This window comes from Martes martes, assembly GCF_963455335.1.
Source record: "Martes martes genome assembly, chromosome: 11".
In the NCBI taxonomy this organism is placed as follows: domain Eukaryota; kingdom Metazoa; phylum Chordata; class Mammalia; order Carnivora; family Mustelidae; genus Martes; species Martes martes.
This window is the reverse complement of record NC_137899.1, coordinates 75,233,175-75,252,071: the sequence shown is the minus strand read 5'-3', so window position 1 is coordinate 75,252,071 and position 18,897 is coordinate 75,233,175. Positions and strand designations below refer to the sequence as shown.

General features: G+C 38.0%; 1 protein-coding gene across 2 annotated transcripts; it reads right to left on the bottom strand.

Annotated features, from left to right (window-relative positions):
- Window positions 1-10,159: 10,159 nt before the first annotated feature.
- CAV2 (caveolin 2) lies at window positions 10,160-18,103 on the bottom strand (the record flags this gene model as incomplete). 2 transcript variants are annotated; one of them, XM_080818438.1, is made up of 3 exons in its annotated part: window positions 10,160-12,385; window positions 17,325-17,512; window positions 17,827-18,103. In XM_080818438.1, the coding sequence occupies 3 exons, from the start codon at window positions 17,974-17,976 to the stop codon at window positions 12,235-12,237; spliced, it is 489 nt and encodes a 162-aa protein (XP_080674564.1). In that variant the 3' UTR covers window positions 10,160-12,234. The 2 variants fall into 2 exon arrangements, with proteins under 2 accessions (XP_080674564.1, XP_080674565.1); XM_080818439.1 differs by lacking the exon at window positions 17,325-17,512 and having other exon boundaries at window positions 10,166-12,385; window positions 17,827-17,976.
- Between the last annotated feature and the right edge of the window lie 794 nt (window positions 18,104-18,897).

Below are 18,897 nucleotides of genomic sequence, written 5' to 3'. Positions count from 1 at the left end.
CCAAATATACATTAAATGCATTAGTTTTTAGGGACTGGCTCTTGGTTTCAGTTTTCTGTGTTTTAATCTAGTTTGTTAGATATAACCTTTTGCTATCTTTTATTTAATTCTCATAAAGCTTTATATAGTATATTTAAAATCTTCCCATTTAAATAGTTGGTAACAAAAAAAAAATCTTTTAATCTTAAATGCCACCTTCTGTATGAAGATTCTCACATATGATGCTTGACAGAGGGCTTCAGTGAGAGGGGTCTAGACAGGTGATAAGATGGATGCACTTTCTTGGGATGCCTGGGTGGCTCAGTCAGTTAAGTGGTTAAGTGGTTAAGCATTTGCCTTCTGTTCAGGTCCTGATCCCAGGGTCCTGGGATTGAGTCCTCCTTGGGGAAATTCTTGTTCAGACGGGAGCCTGCTTCTTCCTCTGCCTGCAATTCCTCCTCTTATTCTTTCTCTCTCTGACAAAAAAAAAAAGAAATAAAATCCTTAAAAAATGCATATAAAAAAAGATGCACTCTCTTGCTTTAAATCAGAATGTGATTTTCCAGACAGTTGACAATTTATCTTACTTTCAAAACATTAGGCCATCATCTTATCATTGTCATCACCATTATTATTATTCTGGATTATTGTTCTGGAGTACTATTATTGTTGTTCTGATCAAAGTTGTGGCTTTCTTTGAAAATGTAGCAAAATATTGTCTCTAAAAATAAGCACTCAAAACTTATGGCTTTACATTTTTTTTTTAACCTATAAAATTTTTCTTTGAGATACTGTCTTTTACATATTATATTAAAAGCAAAACTATAAAAACAGCCTGGTTTGTCATCTTATATAAACTTAAATATTGAGAAAATGCTTAATGAGAAGCAAACACAAATCAAATTGAGTTCTTTTTAATTTGTGCTTAGATCCATGCAAAATTCCAGGTTCAATTTATCATCTCATTATGATGACGTAAGAAATCAAACTAACTGCTATGAAATTGGGTTATCTACCTACCTTGATTATTTTAATAACTAGATTATAATAGCCCTAACAAAATAACTGGTCCATCTTTATCTATTTATTTATAGATTTGATTTCTTTCTTTCTCTCCTTTCTCTTTTCCTTCCTTCCTTCCTTCCTTCCTTGCCCAGAAAGAGAGAGAATCCCAAGACAGAGGCAGAATTCCATGCAAACTCCTAGCTGAGGGGGGTGCGCAGTGGTGAGCTGGATCTCATGATCTCATACCCTGCAATCATGACCTGAGATGAAATCAAGAGTCAGATGCTTTAACCCATCCAGGAGCCCCTGGTCTAGCATTCTTTAGTAGAGAAAATCTTAGTCTAAACTTAGAGCCACATAATAATATAACCTAGGGATAGTGCATTCAGAAAGCATGAAATGAGAGGTAAATAAATGTTTGGCTCATTTTATCATCTAGATAAATTTATATCAATAATAAAAGTTATAATTACAGTCTTATCTAATCGAAGTTTGAAAATATTTAATATAAGGCTTGGGCCTAGCAATTTTCAGAACCAGATTAATTGAGAGAAGTAGAATAGACATGTGGACAATGACTGCATTTCCTCCTATCCAAGCAAAACAAAATTATGACTACCTTTAGAACTATGAAAACCCCCTAAGTCTTATTCAAACTATGACTAACTCTTAGAAAACCTAATAGGACAACAAAATGTCATATGTATGATATAATGTAATATAACATATCTGCAATATTTACCATTTTATAATATACTAGTAGAGTGATTTTTTTACGAGCAGAGTGTTTTAACAGGATATTAGAAAAAAAAAACAAACACAGCATATTAGAACATCGCATCTTTCACCTTAACAAATAATTAATTTTAAAATTCCATTTTAACTATAATGAAATGATAAAGAATAAAATAATATTATCCCCTGAATATTGGCAAAAATTACAAGGAGATACAGACTTCTACCTTTTTCTTAACTTAATGTAAATATTTGGGAGGAGTCCTCTACAAAAGCTCTTTGTTTTGTAACCGACCCGCCTGGCTTTAAGTCAGAGCTCCATTATATAACAAAGGAAACTCTCTTTCCTTTTGGCCCTTTCCCTAGTAAATAAACTATTTACCAGGAGTTGCTTTTACCTGGAGAAATTTATCTCTACAACCACTTCCTTTGAGGCCATGATGCTTAATCTTCACTCTTCAAAAATATATGTAAATTCATATTGATAATTTATTAAGTGGTTTGGTCTTTATAGAGAACTCTGCTTTCTTATAATCATTTGATGAGTTTGTTTTTTCACTAATTTCAGAGAAAATCTGTGATTGCAACATCAGCTTTTGTAGATACTAGAGGATGGGCTTAATTTTGCACTCCTGGTTTTGCCTTCAATCAATTCAGCTTACTTCAGAGGAAATGTGAATGTGTTTTAAAAGCAGGTATCACGAATTATGGTTATGAGACAGATCGTAGAATCCTTTCATAGGACCAAACAAATATATTGGTCAGTTTCATCTTTTCTCTGTCTGCAGCTGCTTCATTGCCATCTCTCTCCATGTCTTATTCAAGTTTTACAAGGGCCTTATTACTCAAAGTGCGGTCCAGGGAGCTACAGCATCAGCATCACCAGAGAGCTTGTTAGAATTCAGAATTTCAGGCCCAGTGCCTGATTTACTGAATCCAAATCTGCACTTTAACAAGAGCTCTAGGTTATACACATTATACTTTGAGAAGCTGTGATCTAGGGGAGACTTGAAAATGCACATTCTCTGAAGCATTTTAAAGGTCAGGAGTTATGCCAGCGAATACTACTTTCCAATGTAAGAACTATAAACGAAGGACCCCCTTCCCCACCCCAATATAATTACATGCAAAAAGATCCTTTACGTGATGGGAAGAGCAGTAGAACTGAAGCCTGGATGACTTAACAGGGAATCCCAACTCCACAAGAGGAAGTAACAAACATACTATTAAGGAAATATTTGTAAACAAAGTGAAGGAACCATCATTTAAGGGGGAATCCTACAGGCCAAGTTGGCCCAGTTGCTCGCAGGGAACTGGCAGTTCTTTTCATTTCTATAAACTGAAGGCTTCTTGGAATGTGAAATCAAGAATTACAAACTGGGAAGCTGCCAAGGTTTTTTTTTTTTTTTTTTTGTATGAAAGGTCCTGAGCTATATTAAACTATCCCATTAGCCACACCCAAAAAAGTATTGGCCTGTAGCTAGATTTGAGACACCACTGGCGTGTTAACTATTAAGAACACGGAGCAGTTTCTTAGGGACTGCTTAAAGTAGTCCAAACCCATCTTGCACCATGAAGTATTTCATGCTGCGCAGACTTCACTGCAGATCTTAAGGCTGGGGAAATTTTCCTTTACAATTCTGAATATTTCTTCAACTCTAAGCATTATAAAATCATGAAAACCTTTAAATGAATCCCTAGTTCAATATGCAGCATAGAACCTGCCTCCATTTAATCTGTTTCAGATAGATTAATGCTTATCATTCCCAAAGTTCTTCCAGGAAAAATATTTTATAATCTCCTTTTTTGTCGTTTCCGTTTTGTTTGAATATATTTATGATCACAATCTTATTGTGTGTATTTACTTTAATGAAATTTTCACGTAAGAGAATTCCACTTAGGCTTTCTCCCTCTCAGAAAAAAAGAATAGTTTTAATAAAATCGTTTCTTTGTACAAAATCTTTCATGTTTCACATGGCCCTTCAATCACCTTTGGAATAAATAGTACCAAAACTGGCTCTTTTTTTTTTTTAGGGGTCTATTTCAAATTTTTAATTATGATAGGATTCTTCCTCTCATCCAAATAAAATGTATATAAATAATTCGGTTGATTGCTCACCTGTTTCTTCCACGTAGTAAAAAATGAAATTTTGGTGTTTTATTTCCAGTGCTTTGGTTATGCCCCTTTCATCCCCCTTCTATCCCCTGCATGACCCCAGTACAAGGAGCCCATGAAATTGATTGAGTCTACTAAATACTCAGTGGAGATTTTCATTTTGCTTATATTATTTAACCCCAAATAATGTGGGCTATTCCTGTGAGAGCCTCAAGTAGGTCATATCTAAAGCTGGAGAGGAGGATTTGGTTTATCTTATGCTTCATTTTATATATTCCAGTGCTACAACATCTCATTTTCAAAATTGGTCCCTATTTTATTTTATTTTAAGATTTTTAATTTATTTATTGGACAGACAGAGATCACAAGTAGGCAGAGATGCAGGCAGAGAGAGAGAGAGACGAGGAAGCAGGCTCCCAGCCAAGCAGAAAGCCCGATGGGGGGGCTCGATCCCAGGACCCTGGGACCATGACCTGAGCCGAAGGCAGAGGCTTCAACCCACTGAGCCACCCAGGCACCCCAGGTCCCTATTTTAATATTGATGTGAGAAAATATGTATGTGAAAGTATTTGTCATTGCAGACATGTCCATTTGGTAATTTCTTTACTTGGGTGCATTGTAGTTTACAAAGTTTTAATCAGAAAGAATATTAAACTTTGTTAGATAATCTAAGACAGAGTTCTAAAGACATCAAGGTTATATTTTGTGGGCATTTAGTTTTTCTTTGTCTCAAAGGAAAACTTTGTAAAACTTTACCCTACACAGCCATCTAAAGTATTCAGTTCATTGGACTGCAAAAGGGGAGGAGGAGAAAGAAGAAAGGAAGAGAATGGATGGATCAGTCCTAGCCCAACACTGGGCCAACACTGGGAAATATAAAGTCCATGCCCTACGATGGGGTCTAGCATTATTATTATTATTGCAAAGCACAGACAGCATTACTATTTTAGATGTGAGTGAAGAATCGGGAGGAGAAATGAGTATGGGGATAACAATAGTTGTTATCACTATAGAAAAATGTTTATTACATTTTTATATGTATAAAATAAAATACTATAATGTTGTTCTACAATAACACCTAATACCTTAGTAAAAATTACAAATATATGTATAACTTTTTACTAACATACATATATACATAGAAATGCCATCACACACTGTGATTGCAGTTTTAAATTGTATAAGCCCATTGAAAAGCAGTATAACAATATACAAACACCATTGATATGATAGCATACTTGAATCCAGTTTTTCTGCTTTTGAAAACTTATCATGAGCAGGGTGCCTGGGTGACTCAGTCAGTTAAGCATCTACCTTCAGTTCAGGTCATGATCCCAGGGTCCTGGGATCAAGTCCCAGTTGGGTGCCCTGCTCAGCAGGGAGCCTGCTTCTCCCCCTGACTTGTATTCTCCCTCTTGCTATCTCTCTCTCTCAAATAAATAAATAAAATCTTTAAAAAAAGAAAAAGTTATCATGAGCAAATTACCTTGTAAGAGAAAGAAAAATCTAGATATGGTTTTCCCTGGGATTTCCAAGATTAAATAACTGTTAATCAGACTGGATAACGTATTAAAAGATGTACAAACTGACAAGAAATTTCCAACCAAGTGAGAAAAGATACAAAATATGGCCTCTGTTTAGAAAAATACATGCTTAGTATCAATAGAAGTTATTACTATAATTATTAATATTTTACATGTCACGCTATCAAGTACTGAAGAGAAATATCATCATCATGTTTTTGATATATGTTAAGGATGTCTATGTTAAAGATAGTGAAATTTTATGAAATTTACAACAGATAGGAATGATGGTATTTGAAAAATATTTTTCTGCCCTGAACAGGAGTATAGGGCCTAGAGCACAGATCATAAAGGGAAGGAAAGAGTGTGCTCAGGAGAGCAGGGTATGAGGCTCAGGGAGGGCTTAGGGATCAGAAGGGGACAGAGTGAGGAGGGTACAGGGAACTCAGTTACTAGCTTGAGGGGAGCTCTTACCACTGAGTACTTGGATCGGAGTGCTTCTTAGGGCAGGAAATGTGACATGACTGAATGATGGATGAAAAAGAATTTGTCTCGAAGGGAGAACAAATCATTACAATAGCTGTGCACACATGCTAGAAATAGCAAATCATTTCTGTAGTGATTAAGAGCCTAGGCTCTGGTGTCAGGTTCTCTTGGTTCAAATTTTGATTCCCATTGTGATCTTGGGAAAATCCCTCAACTGCAGGGCATCAGTTTACTCTTCTGGAAAATGGGGATAATGATACAACACATGTCATAGGGTTATCATGGAGATTGAATAAATGCCTAACAGGTAATAAATGATCACCAAATATCAGTGTTAGTTTTTGTACCAGAGATCAGAATTCTGCTTATATTATGCATGAAGGAGTCCGACTAGTTTCCCCCTCAGTAAAAGAAGTATGTTAATCCTTGCTACTTGCCTCACTGGGAAATTGTGTGTTTATCCTTGCAGCTTTCCAAACGACTTCTTGTTTCACTGTCCCAGTTAGCTGAGCCAGCAGCTGGTTGGAACCGGTATACCATTCGGCTAGAGAAGCAGGTCCTGCTTACGCCCTTCCCTTCCCTTTTGTTACTGGCAGGTGCTGATGACACGCTGCTGGGAGGCTGGGAAAGAAAAGAATGCTCCACAGATGACCTTTTGCTCCAGTCTCTTCCTGATGCATTTATGTCTGGGAGAAATATTTGCCCTTGCTTACGTGCTGTTTCCCACTCTGAGTCATGTCTCTTCCTTTCTCTCATCATTTTCCACCCCTACCTTTTCCTATAATGGCAAAAACCACTTCTCCAGCCGTGCAGCCAAGCTGAGTGACCTAACACGTCCAAGTGCAGGCTGAGAGGTGTCTCTGTCCTATTTTTGGATAATTGTTGAAGTGGTGTCCTCTGATTTCTCTGACTGCTGCATGGTCTTCTTTCTTTGCTACAGACACATGGCAACAATCAGGAGCACAGAGAGGCAAGGTGGGAGAGAGACAGATAGTCGGAAGTTATAGTTCCATTTTTACTTCAACTTTTGCTTTTCAACATTGTCTTTAGGGCACATGGTGGTAGCAGAGCCCTCGCACCCCCTTCCAGGGCCCTTTTCCTTCAATAAGACATTAAGTAACACTTTTTTATGGAAAAAAGAGAAGTCAGTAGATAACTTCAACTCCCTTTATCCCTGTTCATTTTCCATTGTCCCCTTCACTAGAGGTTTGGGGGCAGGAATGTCCAAAAGCAAAGCTGTGATGGGTGAGGATCATTGTCTTTGGAGGCTCCTATTTTCCCTTTTTCTGTCCCAACTTCCTCTTTGGTACTCTCATGTAGAACTCAGGTTAAAGTCTTCACTTTCAGATCCCTTATGTAGTTTTCAGTATCCCCTTCTCAGGTCCTTCATTCACATAAAGTAATGGATGACTGCTCATGATTGAAATGTTACCCCACCCAAGGGCATCTTTTACTTAAACAAACATCCAAGTGTAAGGTTCCATTGTTGGTATTTCAGATATAGTCCAAAGAAAAAGGCTGAGGAGGAGGTACAAAAATGTCTTAAAAATATAATAAAGGATCTTCTTTTGCTCATTTTGCCTTTTGGGGGTGAACAGGGAGAGGAAACTGGGATGATTAAATTATGGGAACCTGAATTGTTTTTATTCCTAAAAATTATTGCCTGAATATCTAGTATATCTTTATCTTCTGCTTTCTCCTCCTTTAATTCTTTCTCTTGTCCTTCCCCATACACATAGATATACCTTGAAGGAAAGAAATATACCAAATCCTGGTTTATGATAAATTGCATTAGTGGTGGTAATTTTTCACTGCAGTACTACCTACATTTTTTTTTTTTTTGGTTTCTTAATATATAGCTTTTTTAACATTCTTTAAGCTCTTGTTATCTTAAATAAACATTCTTAAATGACAAAGCTGCAAGCTAAAGAAACTAAGCCACTATTTTATATGATTTCTCTACTATGCTATTTAATTTGTCCTGGGATTCAAATGAGACGAAGTAGGGATTGTGTTTTCGACAATGTAAAACTCCATAAAACAATCTTTTAGTATTATAGATTTCAAAATGGAAAATACGATAGTAAAAGAAATAGCAATATTTTAAACATACTAGAATATATGTTTCCAGATGAGCTTTTTAAAAAATTTTTTTAATTTTTTTATTTTAATAAACATATAATGTATTTTTATCCCCAGGGGTACAGGTCTGTGAATCGCCAGGTTTACACATTTCACAGCACTCATCATAGCACATACCCTCCCCAATGTCCATTTCCCCACCACCCTCTCCCTCCAGATGAGCTTTTAAGTGCTGGTATTTCCTATCCCTGAGATGCGAAAATACATTTCATTTAGGTAAGAGAATTGAGAGTAAAGACAAGCATTATCCCAAAGGATGAAATACACCTAATATGTATTACATACATTTTTGTTTTCCCAACTTGATGACTCATGAGTGAGAAAATGGTGAGAAAGGAAATCTTACTACAATCAGTTCATTTCAAACATCTCTTGAAAATAAAGAAAATCATCAAGTTGAAATGTGATTCACATCTCAGCTCTGCAATCATTCCTAGTTTTCTTCAATTATTTATTCACATTGTCATTCATTCAGAAAATATTGATTGAGCTCACTGACTGCTCAGCACCATTTCAGAATCTTAGGAAACAAAGATGATGTCTTTGGTTCTCAAAGACCATGTAGTAGTCTAGAGGGGCTTAACAGGGTTGGTTTTACCATGTGGGAAGTGGTAACAGGGGTTTGCACAAGATTTTATCTGAAGACATAGAAGAGGCACTTGATGTGGAGGAGTTTTAGAAGTGGGGGTGGGGAAGGCCTCCAGGAGAGATGTTGGCATGGGAACAGAGGAGAGGGTGGGGCACACAAGAGCAGAATGGCACTTCAGTGAGGGCTAGAATAGGCACTGGCTGAAGACAGCAATGGGTTGAGAGTGAATATCTTGTATCCATAGCTCAAGAGTTTAGATTTTGGTCTAAGGGCAATCACATACAATTGATCATTTTATGCAGAAGAATGTCAGGAGAGTTTTGATAAGATCACTCTATTTTTTGAAAAGGAAGATGGGTTGGAGATCATTGAAGGCTGGAAGTGAGGCCCATTAGGAGGCTGTGACAACTACCTAGGCAAAAGATGAAAATGGCAACGATTATGGTCTTACAGAAGTGATTTTGGTAGAAATATCTTCAAATAAAATATATTTTAATTAACTAAAAAGATAGAATAACACATTATTTTCAGAGAAAATGTAAAAACAATAAAGAATCAGAATTGTTAAAGACCTTGAAGTCCCTGTCATGGAGAATCAAAGCCACATTACTCATTTTCATAATCAGCTGAAGATTGAAAAGTAAATGCGTTCATTATTATCTTTATAGCACATAGGCTAATTGATAGAAAGTTTGTAATTTTTAGAAAATTCTTGGTCTGAACAGCTAGACTGGCTTGCATATATATATAGGCAAGTCTTCATCCTACTGAAGTCACAGAAAGCAATGAAATGGCAAGCTCCTGAGATCCTTTAGTTCAATTCTTTCATTAAAGGGGTAAGAAAACTGAGACCCTGAGGTTAAACCCCTTGCAGGTGACACACCTCAGTAATGGCAGATCTGAGACTGGAATCCAGATGCCTCATCAGGAGGGCAGGGCCCTTTTCACTGCACTCTAACAGCTTCCCAGGAAAGACATCTAAATAAATCAATGGAATGTGGATGACTATTTGAAAAGAGGAGATTTTTAAGTTCTTCGAAACTATAAAAAGCATTTTAGAAAGCCAAACACCTGCTTTATTATTAGGGGCTGTTCATTTTTCCAGATTAGCTGATGGGAAAATCCATGCCAATATCAGCAACTACTCATCACATACTCACTTTCCAAAAATAATTTTGGACTCTAGTCTGGCTTCGTGGTACCAGTATCCAAGTACATGTGATTTATATTGTTTTACTTTCTTATTTAAAAAATTGAAAACAGAAATACCAGTTTACTTAGAATTAGCAAGAGACTTTCATTTCATGAGGAAGATGAAGTATGATGGGCTTGTGAGCAATTCATTGTGTATACTATTCATCAAATGATAGAAAAATTTACAGGGAACCTGTTTAAGTGCTGGGAAAAGAAATAATTAAATTACCAATCCCATAATTTTTCATAAGTACATCCCTGAATGAGCAGTAACTCATGTATTTTTTTTTCATGTATTTTTTTCTCTTATGGGTTTTTAACAAGGTTTAAAAATGTTCTTTATTGATCAATTTCTTATCTAATGTAATAAAAACAATGAGCACATTTTATGGGTTTTTAGAAAGTTTATTATAGATACTCATCATCTATTTGCCCCACCCCCAAATAAAAGAACCAACATATTTGCACATGAAACCTGGATCCACTTGGTACAAAATTTCAGTCTTTGAAATAAAATAGTTAATGATAAATCTCAATAAAAATTCATTTTGGTGAATAATCAATGCAATTCAGAAATAAGGAAATCATATGTCTCACTTGTTAAAAGTTAAAAGGTTTGCTATATATTTTGGCTTTAAAACTTACCAACAGCTATTTGAAAAGATATGATTTATTTAAACATAATCTATTTAAATGCATATTTTATTAATCAAATACTTTTGTCAATCAGCATATCCACATATTTAAAAAAAACTTTAAATACAACTATATCGTTTATAGTTTATAGTATAACTATAAAGTCAGGAGATTGATCTTTTTAACTAACATAATAAAATCCATGTAGTCAAATGAGTGGTAATGTTTTAAGGTAATGATCATAAGAATCTTTTCTAAGAATGCTACAATGGCCTAGAGGCAATTTTGAAATCTCTTTTGTAGTTATCTTCAAAAGGATCGGAGTTCCATAGTTTAATCATTTGTTTACTTTGGCCCCCAATAGTATTCCAGTTAAATCATCCTTCATCTATGAAGATAGATACTCAAAGGAATGTTAATTCAGGTTCTGATAATAATTCTTAAAATTTGAGCTTTTACACACTTAAGATATGTAAATTATAGTAACCACTTACATCATAGACATCTTTTGTATATGCCTATCATTTTGGAATAATGAGATTTTTAAAATAACAGTGACTCATAACATTGAAATAGGACTCTACAATTCAAAAGTGATAAGAATAATTTTATACTGTGTAACAAATCCCATATCAGACAACATCACAAAAGTCTGTATCGGTTAGTTTCTTACATATATATATATATATATGTAGCTAAATAGCGTGGGCCCAACAAATTGACAACTTTCCTATTAAGTGTATCTCCATGAATCACTGTAGTTGAAATAATACTCGAGTGTCAGAAATGGCCTTTATGTAAAATGTTATTAATTAGCACCAGTATTACTTGAAGGTAAAGTGAGACATTAACAGGAATGCAGAATGCAAGTTTAATTTCTCTAACTACGAGAGAGAAAGCATCTCCTGGATGAAATACCAATTAGATTTGGATTATTTTTAAGGTCACAGCCAGGAAAAGTTCAGTCATAAAACATTTCAGGATTTTGCCTGGAAAAGTTAGAAAAGCCTTGTATATTGCTCTTTTACATTCTATTCCCAAACAAGATATATATGCTTACATTATCAAGACAGTGCAATCTCACCAATGAAGTTCCCCATGAAAGAGACATTTACTCATTCTATATATTAGTTCAACAAGATAACAAATATAATAAAAGTACTCAAAAGCAATCTGATTAGAGCAAAATTTACATTAAGTACAAAATATACAGTAAAATCAAACATCTTATTAAATAGATCTGTAGGTTAACAATATCTTATTTAAAGGTACACATGTTCATGAATCTATTTTCACATTTATTTGTCCTATTATATTTCATAGCTCCTATCACCACTGCATGCTTTTGTTACTATAATTTCTAGGATCTTTGTATATTTTTTCTGTAAGTATTCCCATGACTTGATCTGCAAAGGTAATTTTAAAAGTATTACTTTCAGAGTAAAAAAATAAGAAATTCCATATTTTTACAGGCAGTTGTGCATAAAACTTACAGTGTTTGAGAAATGTCTCTTGATCTTTATAAATTTATCATTATAAAATGTATATTTTTGTACTAAAGTAAAAACTGTCTGCCTTTAAAATTAAGTGTTGCCAACCTACTGTATAATTCTGGCTCTAAAGTTATATATGAAATCCTTGACTATTAATTAGAAAAGCATTATTTGAAAAGATCTGCCAATAAACATTTCTACATGTGGTTGCCCAATCTTAAAAATTTTCTTAATTAGAACAGTTGGGAACGCTTAGAACAGAACAGTAGTGCTTTTACATTAGGACAGTCAAGAAGTATTACAGTATCCAAATCTTCAGACCTGGGGTCCAAGTGTTTAGTCGTGACTCAGTTGCAAGCTGATAGAAGAGAAGCTGCGTCCTACACTTGTACACAATGGGGCAATGACAACATCTGTTATACTCTTCCATATTGTCTGCACCGAAGGCAGGACCATTAGGCAGGTCTTTACAAAAGGCATTATAATCCTAGAATGGAGGAAGAGATTTGTGTAAGGATTATTGGTGTAGCCAGATAAGGCCACTGACTCTTGTACATGCATGGAGAGATATAATAATGGCCTAATTCACCTAAATCTGAACATCTGAAACAAATAGTGACCCACATAGTGATAAGATGCACAGAGATGTGTTGCTTAAAAAAATAAACAGGCATATAGATGATAACACCAGTATTCTTTTTATAGATGGCATGCTATCTGAAACAGTAAAACAAAAAAATAAATAAAATGGTAAATGGATCTACCTGATCTCTGCCCCTAAACATTAACCTGCTTAATTCTTCATAATTCCCTGGAGTTCTACTTGATGGTAGCCTTTTCCTGTTGCCTCATTCCACTTCCCCACCCCTTGGGCCAGGCTGGGTTGGACACTCCGTTTTTGTGCTATAGTACTAAATTTCTTAATCCTTAAATTTACCAAAGGGTATCATAAATACATGGCTATACTTCCGTCTTTCCTACTTGAATAGAAGCCCCCCCCCTTTTTTAAGGATTTTATTTCAGAGCATGAGCAGGGGGAGGGGCAGAGGGCGAGGGAAAAGCAGACTCCCAGTGAGCAGGAAGCCCCATGCAGGGCTCAATCCCAGGACCCTGAGATCATAAACTGAGCTGAAGGCAGACGCTTAACCAACTGAGCCACCCGGATGCCCCTAGAGTGGAAGCTGTTTAAGTGAGGACAATCTTGACCTTTATTAAAGGTTTGGGCTGAAGTGAATTTAGCATTGTCATGCTTAATATTACTAATCTTTCATGGTAATTACATACACTGAAAAGAGCTGTGTGGTAGAGTTAAAAGAACTGTGCAATTATGTCAGAACTCTTAGACAAAACAAAACAAAACAAAAAATTCTAGACTATCCTGAAATTATTTTTTCCTTATGTCTTTTTGTAAGATAACTGCAAATCTTCATACTCCTCAGGCTGATTAATTTTCTGTATAATCCTCTGTATAATGCTCTCTTGTTGGAGTAGTGCTATTTGAGCACAGAAGTACCTTTGAATTCTCAGGAATTGCTGGTAGCCTCAATGGGATTTTTATTATTATCTGGATGGGCACAAGGAAGTAAGGCTGATTTTCTTGGTTTGCTATTAAAATGTGACTTAAATAACAGTCTGTTGTACTTACCTAACAGTGAAGGGAAGATCAGGCAACTGTCTGATTGAGATATTTTCAGAATACTGAATATTCATAGGGACTGTGTACACATTTATATTTATCTCATACTTTGTTCCAAGTACTGAAGACTTAAATTTTTAAAGAAAATTAATTACTAGGTGTTTCAAAGCTAAATAGCTGAATAGAAACCCGAATGATGACAACTTCTGATTTCTTATCATATTACGTTTCTCACTTGATATGTGGCCTTAGGCATATCACTACAAATGAAAGTAGAACCAGAGTTCGTAAGATTGGCTATAAGGATTAACACTTACTATGCACCCTTGAAATGTCTATATGATGCTGTCATTATAATGTATATATGATGTCATCATTTATAAGTAGAACAATTTGAAGTCAGAATATATAGTAAAAAGAAAACGATCTCAAACTGATGTACTCTAAGACTAAAGTTTAAATCAGAAAGCTTCCTAACCATTATTATATTCTCTTCACTGAGAATATAATACACTTTCCACTCTTCCATAGGCTGAGGACATTTTCTATCTCATAATTTCTTAGATTTCTATATCCTAAAAGGGAATGAAGCACAGGACAAAAGTGGACTTTCCAGTTCAGCGAAGTGTGGCTGCTTACATGTGAGAGTTCAGTTGATAGGATGTGGTAAACTCATTTTATTTTCTTTAAGTTGTTGTTCTCTCACTGTGGGTCAGAGGATCCATGATCCAAACGCTGCTTCTTCTTTTTTTTTTTTAAGGTTTTATATATTTGAGAGAGAGAGAGAGAGAAAGGGCGAGAGAAAAGGAGAGAGAGCAGAGCACAAGGGGGAAGCAGACTCCTTCCTGAGTAGGAAGCCTGATGCAGAACTTGGTCCAGGGATTCCTGGATCATTACCTGAGCTGAAGGCAGGCACTTAACCCACTTAGCCCCCAGGCACTGGATCCAAACACTTCTTAAAGAAATCTTATAATTTGTAAGATTATACATTCCTCCATTGGCAAAGCCCTTGGGACAGAGACTTTTACTTAGCTTTGTATTAACTATAGTGTCATGTAGGTTGCTTTGTCATAGCAATTTGCTGTATAAAAATCTCTTCTAGGAGTGAAATTGCTACTACTATATTTCTATAAGTTGGACTATTTGAATTGCATCCCAGCAAACACAAAAGGTAAGGGCGCTCCAGACCCATTTCTTTGATATGATCCCCTTATAACCAATAATCTGCTGTTGCCAAATGGTGGTTATCTCAGTCTGAATGTGGTATGGTAGCAAAACAACCCACTGGTCCCTCATGACCTGTACTTCTGACCTAGGATCCAACATCACCATACTGAGTTCTGGATGTTTTGTTGTTTGTTTAAGGAATCTAAAATCAGATCCATTGTAATGATGTGATGTGGGTTGAATATCTATTACTGCATATTTTCATAGCTTTGGTTCTCAAACTCTTGGTAATAACAACCCCTACTTCCTGCCAAAAGGAAAAAAAAAGAAAGAAGGGGAAGTGAAACAATGGGGAAGAAAGGTTTACTCAAATAGGTTTGTTTTTTTATAGGGACTCTCCTCTTATCATGTCATGGGAATGTAATCCATTAATGATAAATCTATTTTATCAAGATACACGCTAACTTTTAAGCATTTTTGTTTGTTTGAAGTAACTCATCTACTTGCAATCACAGCTGCTTGATGATGAATGGATGATTGTTAAACATTAATGACCCACATGAATATAATTCAAAAAACAAGCTGAGGTTAAATAATACATTTTATGTGTCTGAAAAAGAAATGGTTTGATGATTCACCATTGGAAGCACTGCACACAAAAAACATCTTGTTTTCAGGTGATCCAGGTTAAGAGAAGCATCATTTGGTAATTGTAGCTTTACTTATATCTTTCTACCATTTAATAAATGAAAACCATTTTGTCTTTAATTCCTCAGCCAGTGCTTTGGGGAAGCCCCACTTTGTTGATTATAAATGCAGCACTCTGTATTTCCAACAGCTTAATAGCCAACATTTCACAACATGCTATTTGGTCACTCAGTTTTTCACATTTTTGAAAGAGGTTACACAATTGGTTTTGGTTAATTAGGAATCCAAAATTTTATATGCTGGTTTATGCCTCTTTTAAAAAAATCCATGTGCTAATGTCAGATTATAAGCAAACTATACATTTGGCCTTAGTGAATTTGCTTATGTATAAAGGCAAAGATTTTCATTCCTCCAACAGTCATTTGACACTTTCAATATATTTTAGTTGTTTCCATCTTTAGTGACCAAATTAAATTGGTGGTGTTCTTTACTTATTTGGTGAATTTTTATTTATCTTTTTTTTTTTTCAAAGATTTATTTATTTATTTGAGAGAGACAGCCTACGAGCAGGGGGAAAGACAAAGGAAGAGGGAGAGACAGAATCCTCAAGCAGACTCCATGCTGAGTTCCAAGGCTGATGCAAGGTTTGATCTTTTGACCCTGAGATCATGACCTGAGCTGAAATCAACAGTTGGTCACTTAACCAACTGAGCCACACAGGCACCCAGAATTTTTATTTATCCTTTGAAAGATTTTTTAGATTCCCTTTTCTCTATGAAGACTTCCTAGTGCCTCCCTCTTCCTTAACAGGTTTAACAGAGTTTTCCTCAGCATCTACTTATGTACCTAGCCTGCTACCCTGATATGCTGTATAAACTGAAGGCAGATTCTACATCTTACTCATCCTTGGCCCAGTGCCCAGCACAAACTAAGCACTCAATAAATTTATTGGGTTGAGCTAACTAACTAAAAGAAATTGATTTACAAGGTAAAGGGGAATTGAGAATAATTCTGTAACTTCTAACAATGAACACAACATGTGTTAAGGTGTAGCAATACCATAAGAAGTGACTAAGAAAGACATGGAGGCATTTAGGATTATACATTTTTGCCAGGACTGCCCTAAAGTACAATCTTGACAATTGCTGCAATACAGGGGATGATCAGAATGTTCTTTCCCTTAAGACAAGGTGGATATCTTTTAAAACAATGTAACATTTTCCTTTAAAAATTTTTAATGCTTAAAATGTTCTCCAAAGTTTTATGATGCACTTTGAGTGTGAATAAACTTACTCAAAACATCCTATTAATGCCCAGGAGGTTTTATACTTATTTCCCTTTAAGTTGATGCCACTCCCTATGTTGTCTCATAGGTGAAAAAGTAATTTGGAGGCCTTCTCATTTCATTATCCTGCAGCTTGACTTTTCATTCATTTCTGCTGGGGGCCCCTCACCTTAATTGCACACACACAGGGTCACATTCTTGCCATCTGCTAGTGTCAGGATTGGAGCAGCCCCTCCATAGCATCTCTTAACCAGGCCTGATATCCCTGTTCAATTATACTGTCACTGGCATTCTGCTCAGAGATCACTTTTGTTTTAGCCCAAGCACAGGTGGTGACTGAATAAAAGGTGATGACAGAAATTAAGAGCCCAGCCCAGAACCACTGGCACAAGTCCTAACTTGTCCTATAAGAGAACAGCCTGTGGCAGGAAGCATGGCCTCCAGGTCTCTACCTCCACAGTCAGCGGGGCCTTATTAACAGAAGGAAAATCACACCCGAGGGCAGAGGGACGTTACTTCTGTTTAAACTCCTAACCCAACCTATGATTCTCGAAAAAGCACACTGCCGTTCAAGGCCTCCCTTGTTCTTCTTGCAAGCAGGCCTTGGGAGAAGGGGAGTGCAGGGGGCACGTGGCAAAGAACATTTCTACGTTTCAGAAAGTCGGTCCACCCCGGTGTGCCCCTTCTCACCAGATGTGCAGACAGCTGAGGATGGCAAAGAGAATTCCTGCAGCGAAGGCCATGGGGATAGCCAGGAAAAACGTCAGGAACTTGTAGATCACGTATTTGCTGATTTCAAAGAGGGCATGGCTGCAAATCCACACTTTGTCAAAGGAGTGTGTAGACACCGGCTCTGCAATCACATCCTCGAAGCCCACCTGCAGAGGCAAGACACAGGAACACCCAACTGTCACCCAACCCGCATCCCCGGGAACCAGGAGTGCTCGGATAGAAGAAGCGAGAAGGAAGGCGCTTCTCTCAGGGTGAGGTTGGGCGCACAAGAATTTGGCTAAGAATTCCAAGTTACACAGGCGGCCCCAAGGCATGTTAATTCCGGGTCCCGAACCCCGCGGGGCTGACCCAGTGGCGAGGGTGGGGATTGGGGTCCGGGCAGGGGTAAAGGGGGCACCCGTGTCCCCAAGCCTTGGCGGGGCCCAGGTTACGCCCCTCTCTCCCCCCCAGGCTTCTTCACCTTGAGATGCGAGTTGAGCCGGTGGGGATCCCGATCGGAGCCCGAGTCCGCGAACTTATCCAGGTCCGCGTAGTCGACGCCGCTATGGCGGCTGTAGGCATCGTCGTCCATGAAGAGCTGGACGTCTGCTTTCTCGGTCTCCAGCCCCATCGCGGCGCTCGGTGCGCGGCGGCGGCGGCGGCGGTTGCAACCCGGCCTGCGCTGCCTCCCTTTCCCGTCGCGCCCGGCTCCGCCCCGCCTCGCCTCTACCCTCGGGGCCCGGGCGGCGGCTGCTTCCCGCTGCGGGCTACCGCTCCCGGTGGGGGCCCAACCCGACCCGAGCCCCGCCTCGCTGCCCCGGCTGAGGGGCGGGAACAGGACGCAGCCGGAGAGGTGGCTCCCACCCAGAGTCCCGCCGCCGCGTTTTGGCCTGCTGCACGTCTGCCTCCCGGTCGGGAATCATCCCAGCAGGCACGTTCCGGCCCTGCACAGGCGGGCGAAGCGTGCCCTGGGGACGAGGACCCGTATTCCCGGGGCCACGGAGGAGCGGGAGAGACCCCTGGGTCTTATCGCTTGATGCTTAGAACTGAGACTTTTAAGAGCTGTCCAGGGATGATGGACTTAGTGCAGGGACGCAGCTAGGTGTTTAGGGGCGCAGGTATAGAATCACAACGTTTGCCTTAACCTCCCTGCTGTACAGTTGACTTGAGTGCTCGGGACCTCAGCTACCTCTGTGTAAAATGGGAGCAATTGGGAACGCCTGGGTGGCTCTGGTCATGATCCCAGGGTTCTGCTCAGCAGAGAGCCTGCTTCGCCCTCTGCCCCTCCCCCCTGTTCATGCACTCACTCTCTCCGTCTCCCCCCAGATAAACACATAAAAGTCTTTTTAAAGAATCGGAGCAATTGTTCCTGCTTCACAGAGTTGTCGCTTGAGAATTAAATTCCTGTAAAACTCATGTGGTCTTAACACACAGTTAGGACATACCTGACTGCCAGGCAATCCCACAAGTGCTTGAGGATCCAGGAAGCACGTCAGCGCTTCAGCTATCTCAGCGCCCACAGATGTGGGAGCCTGCTGGAGGCAAGGTGAGG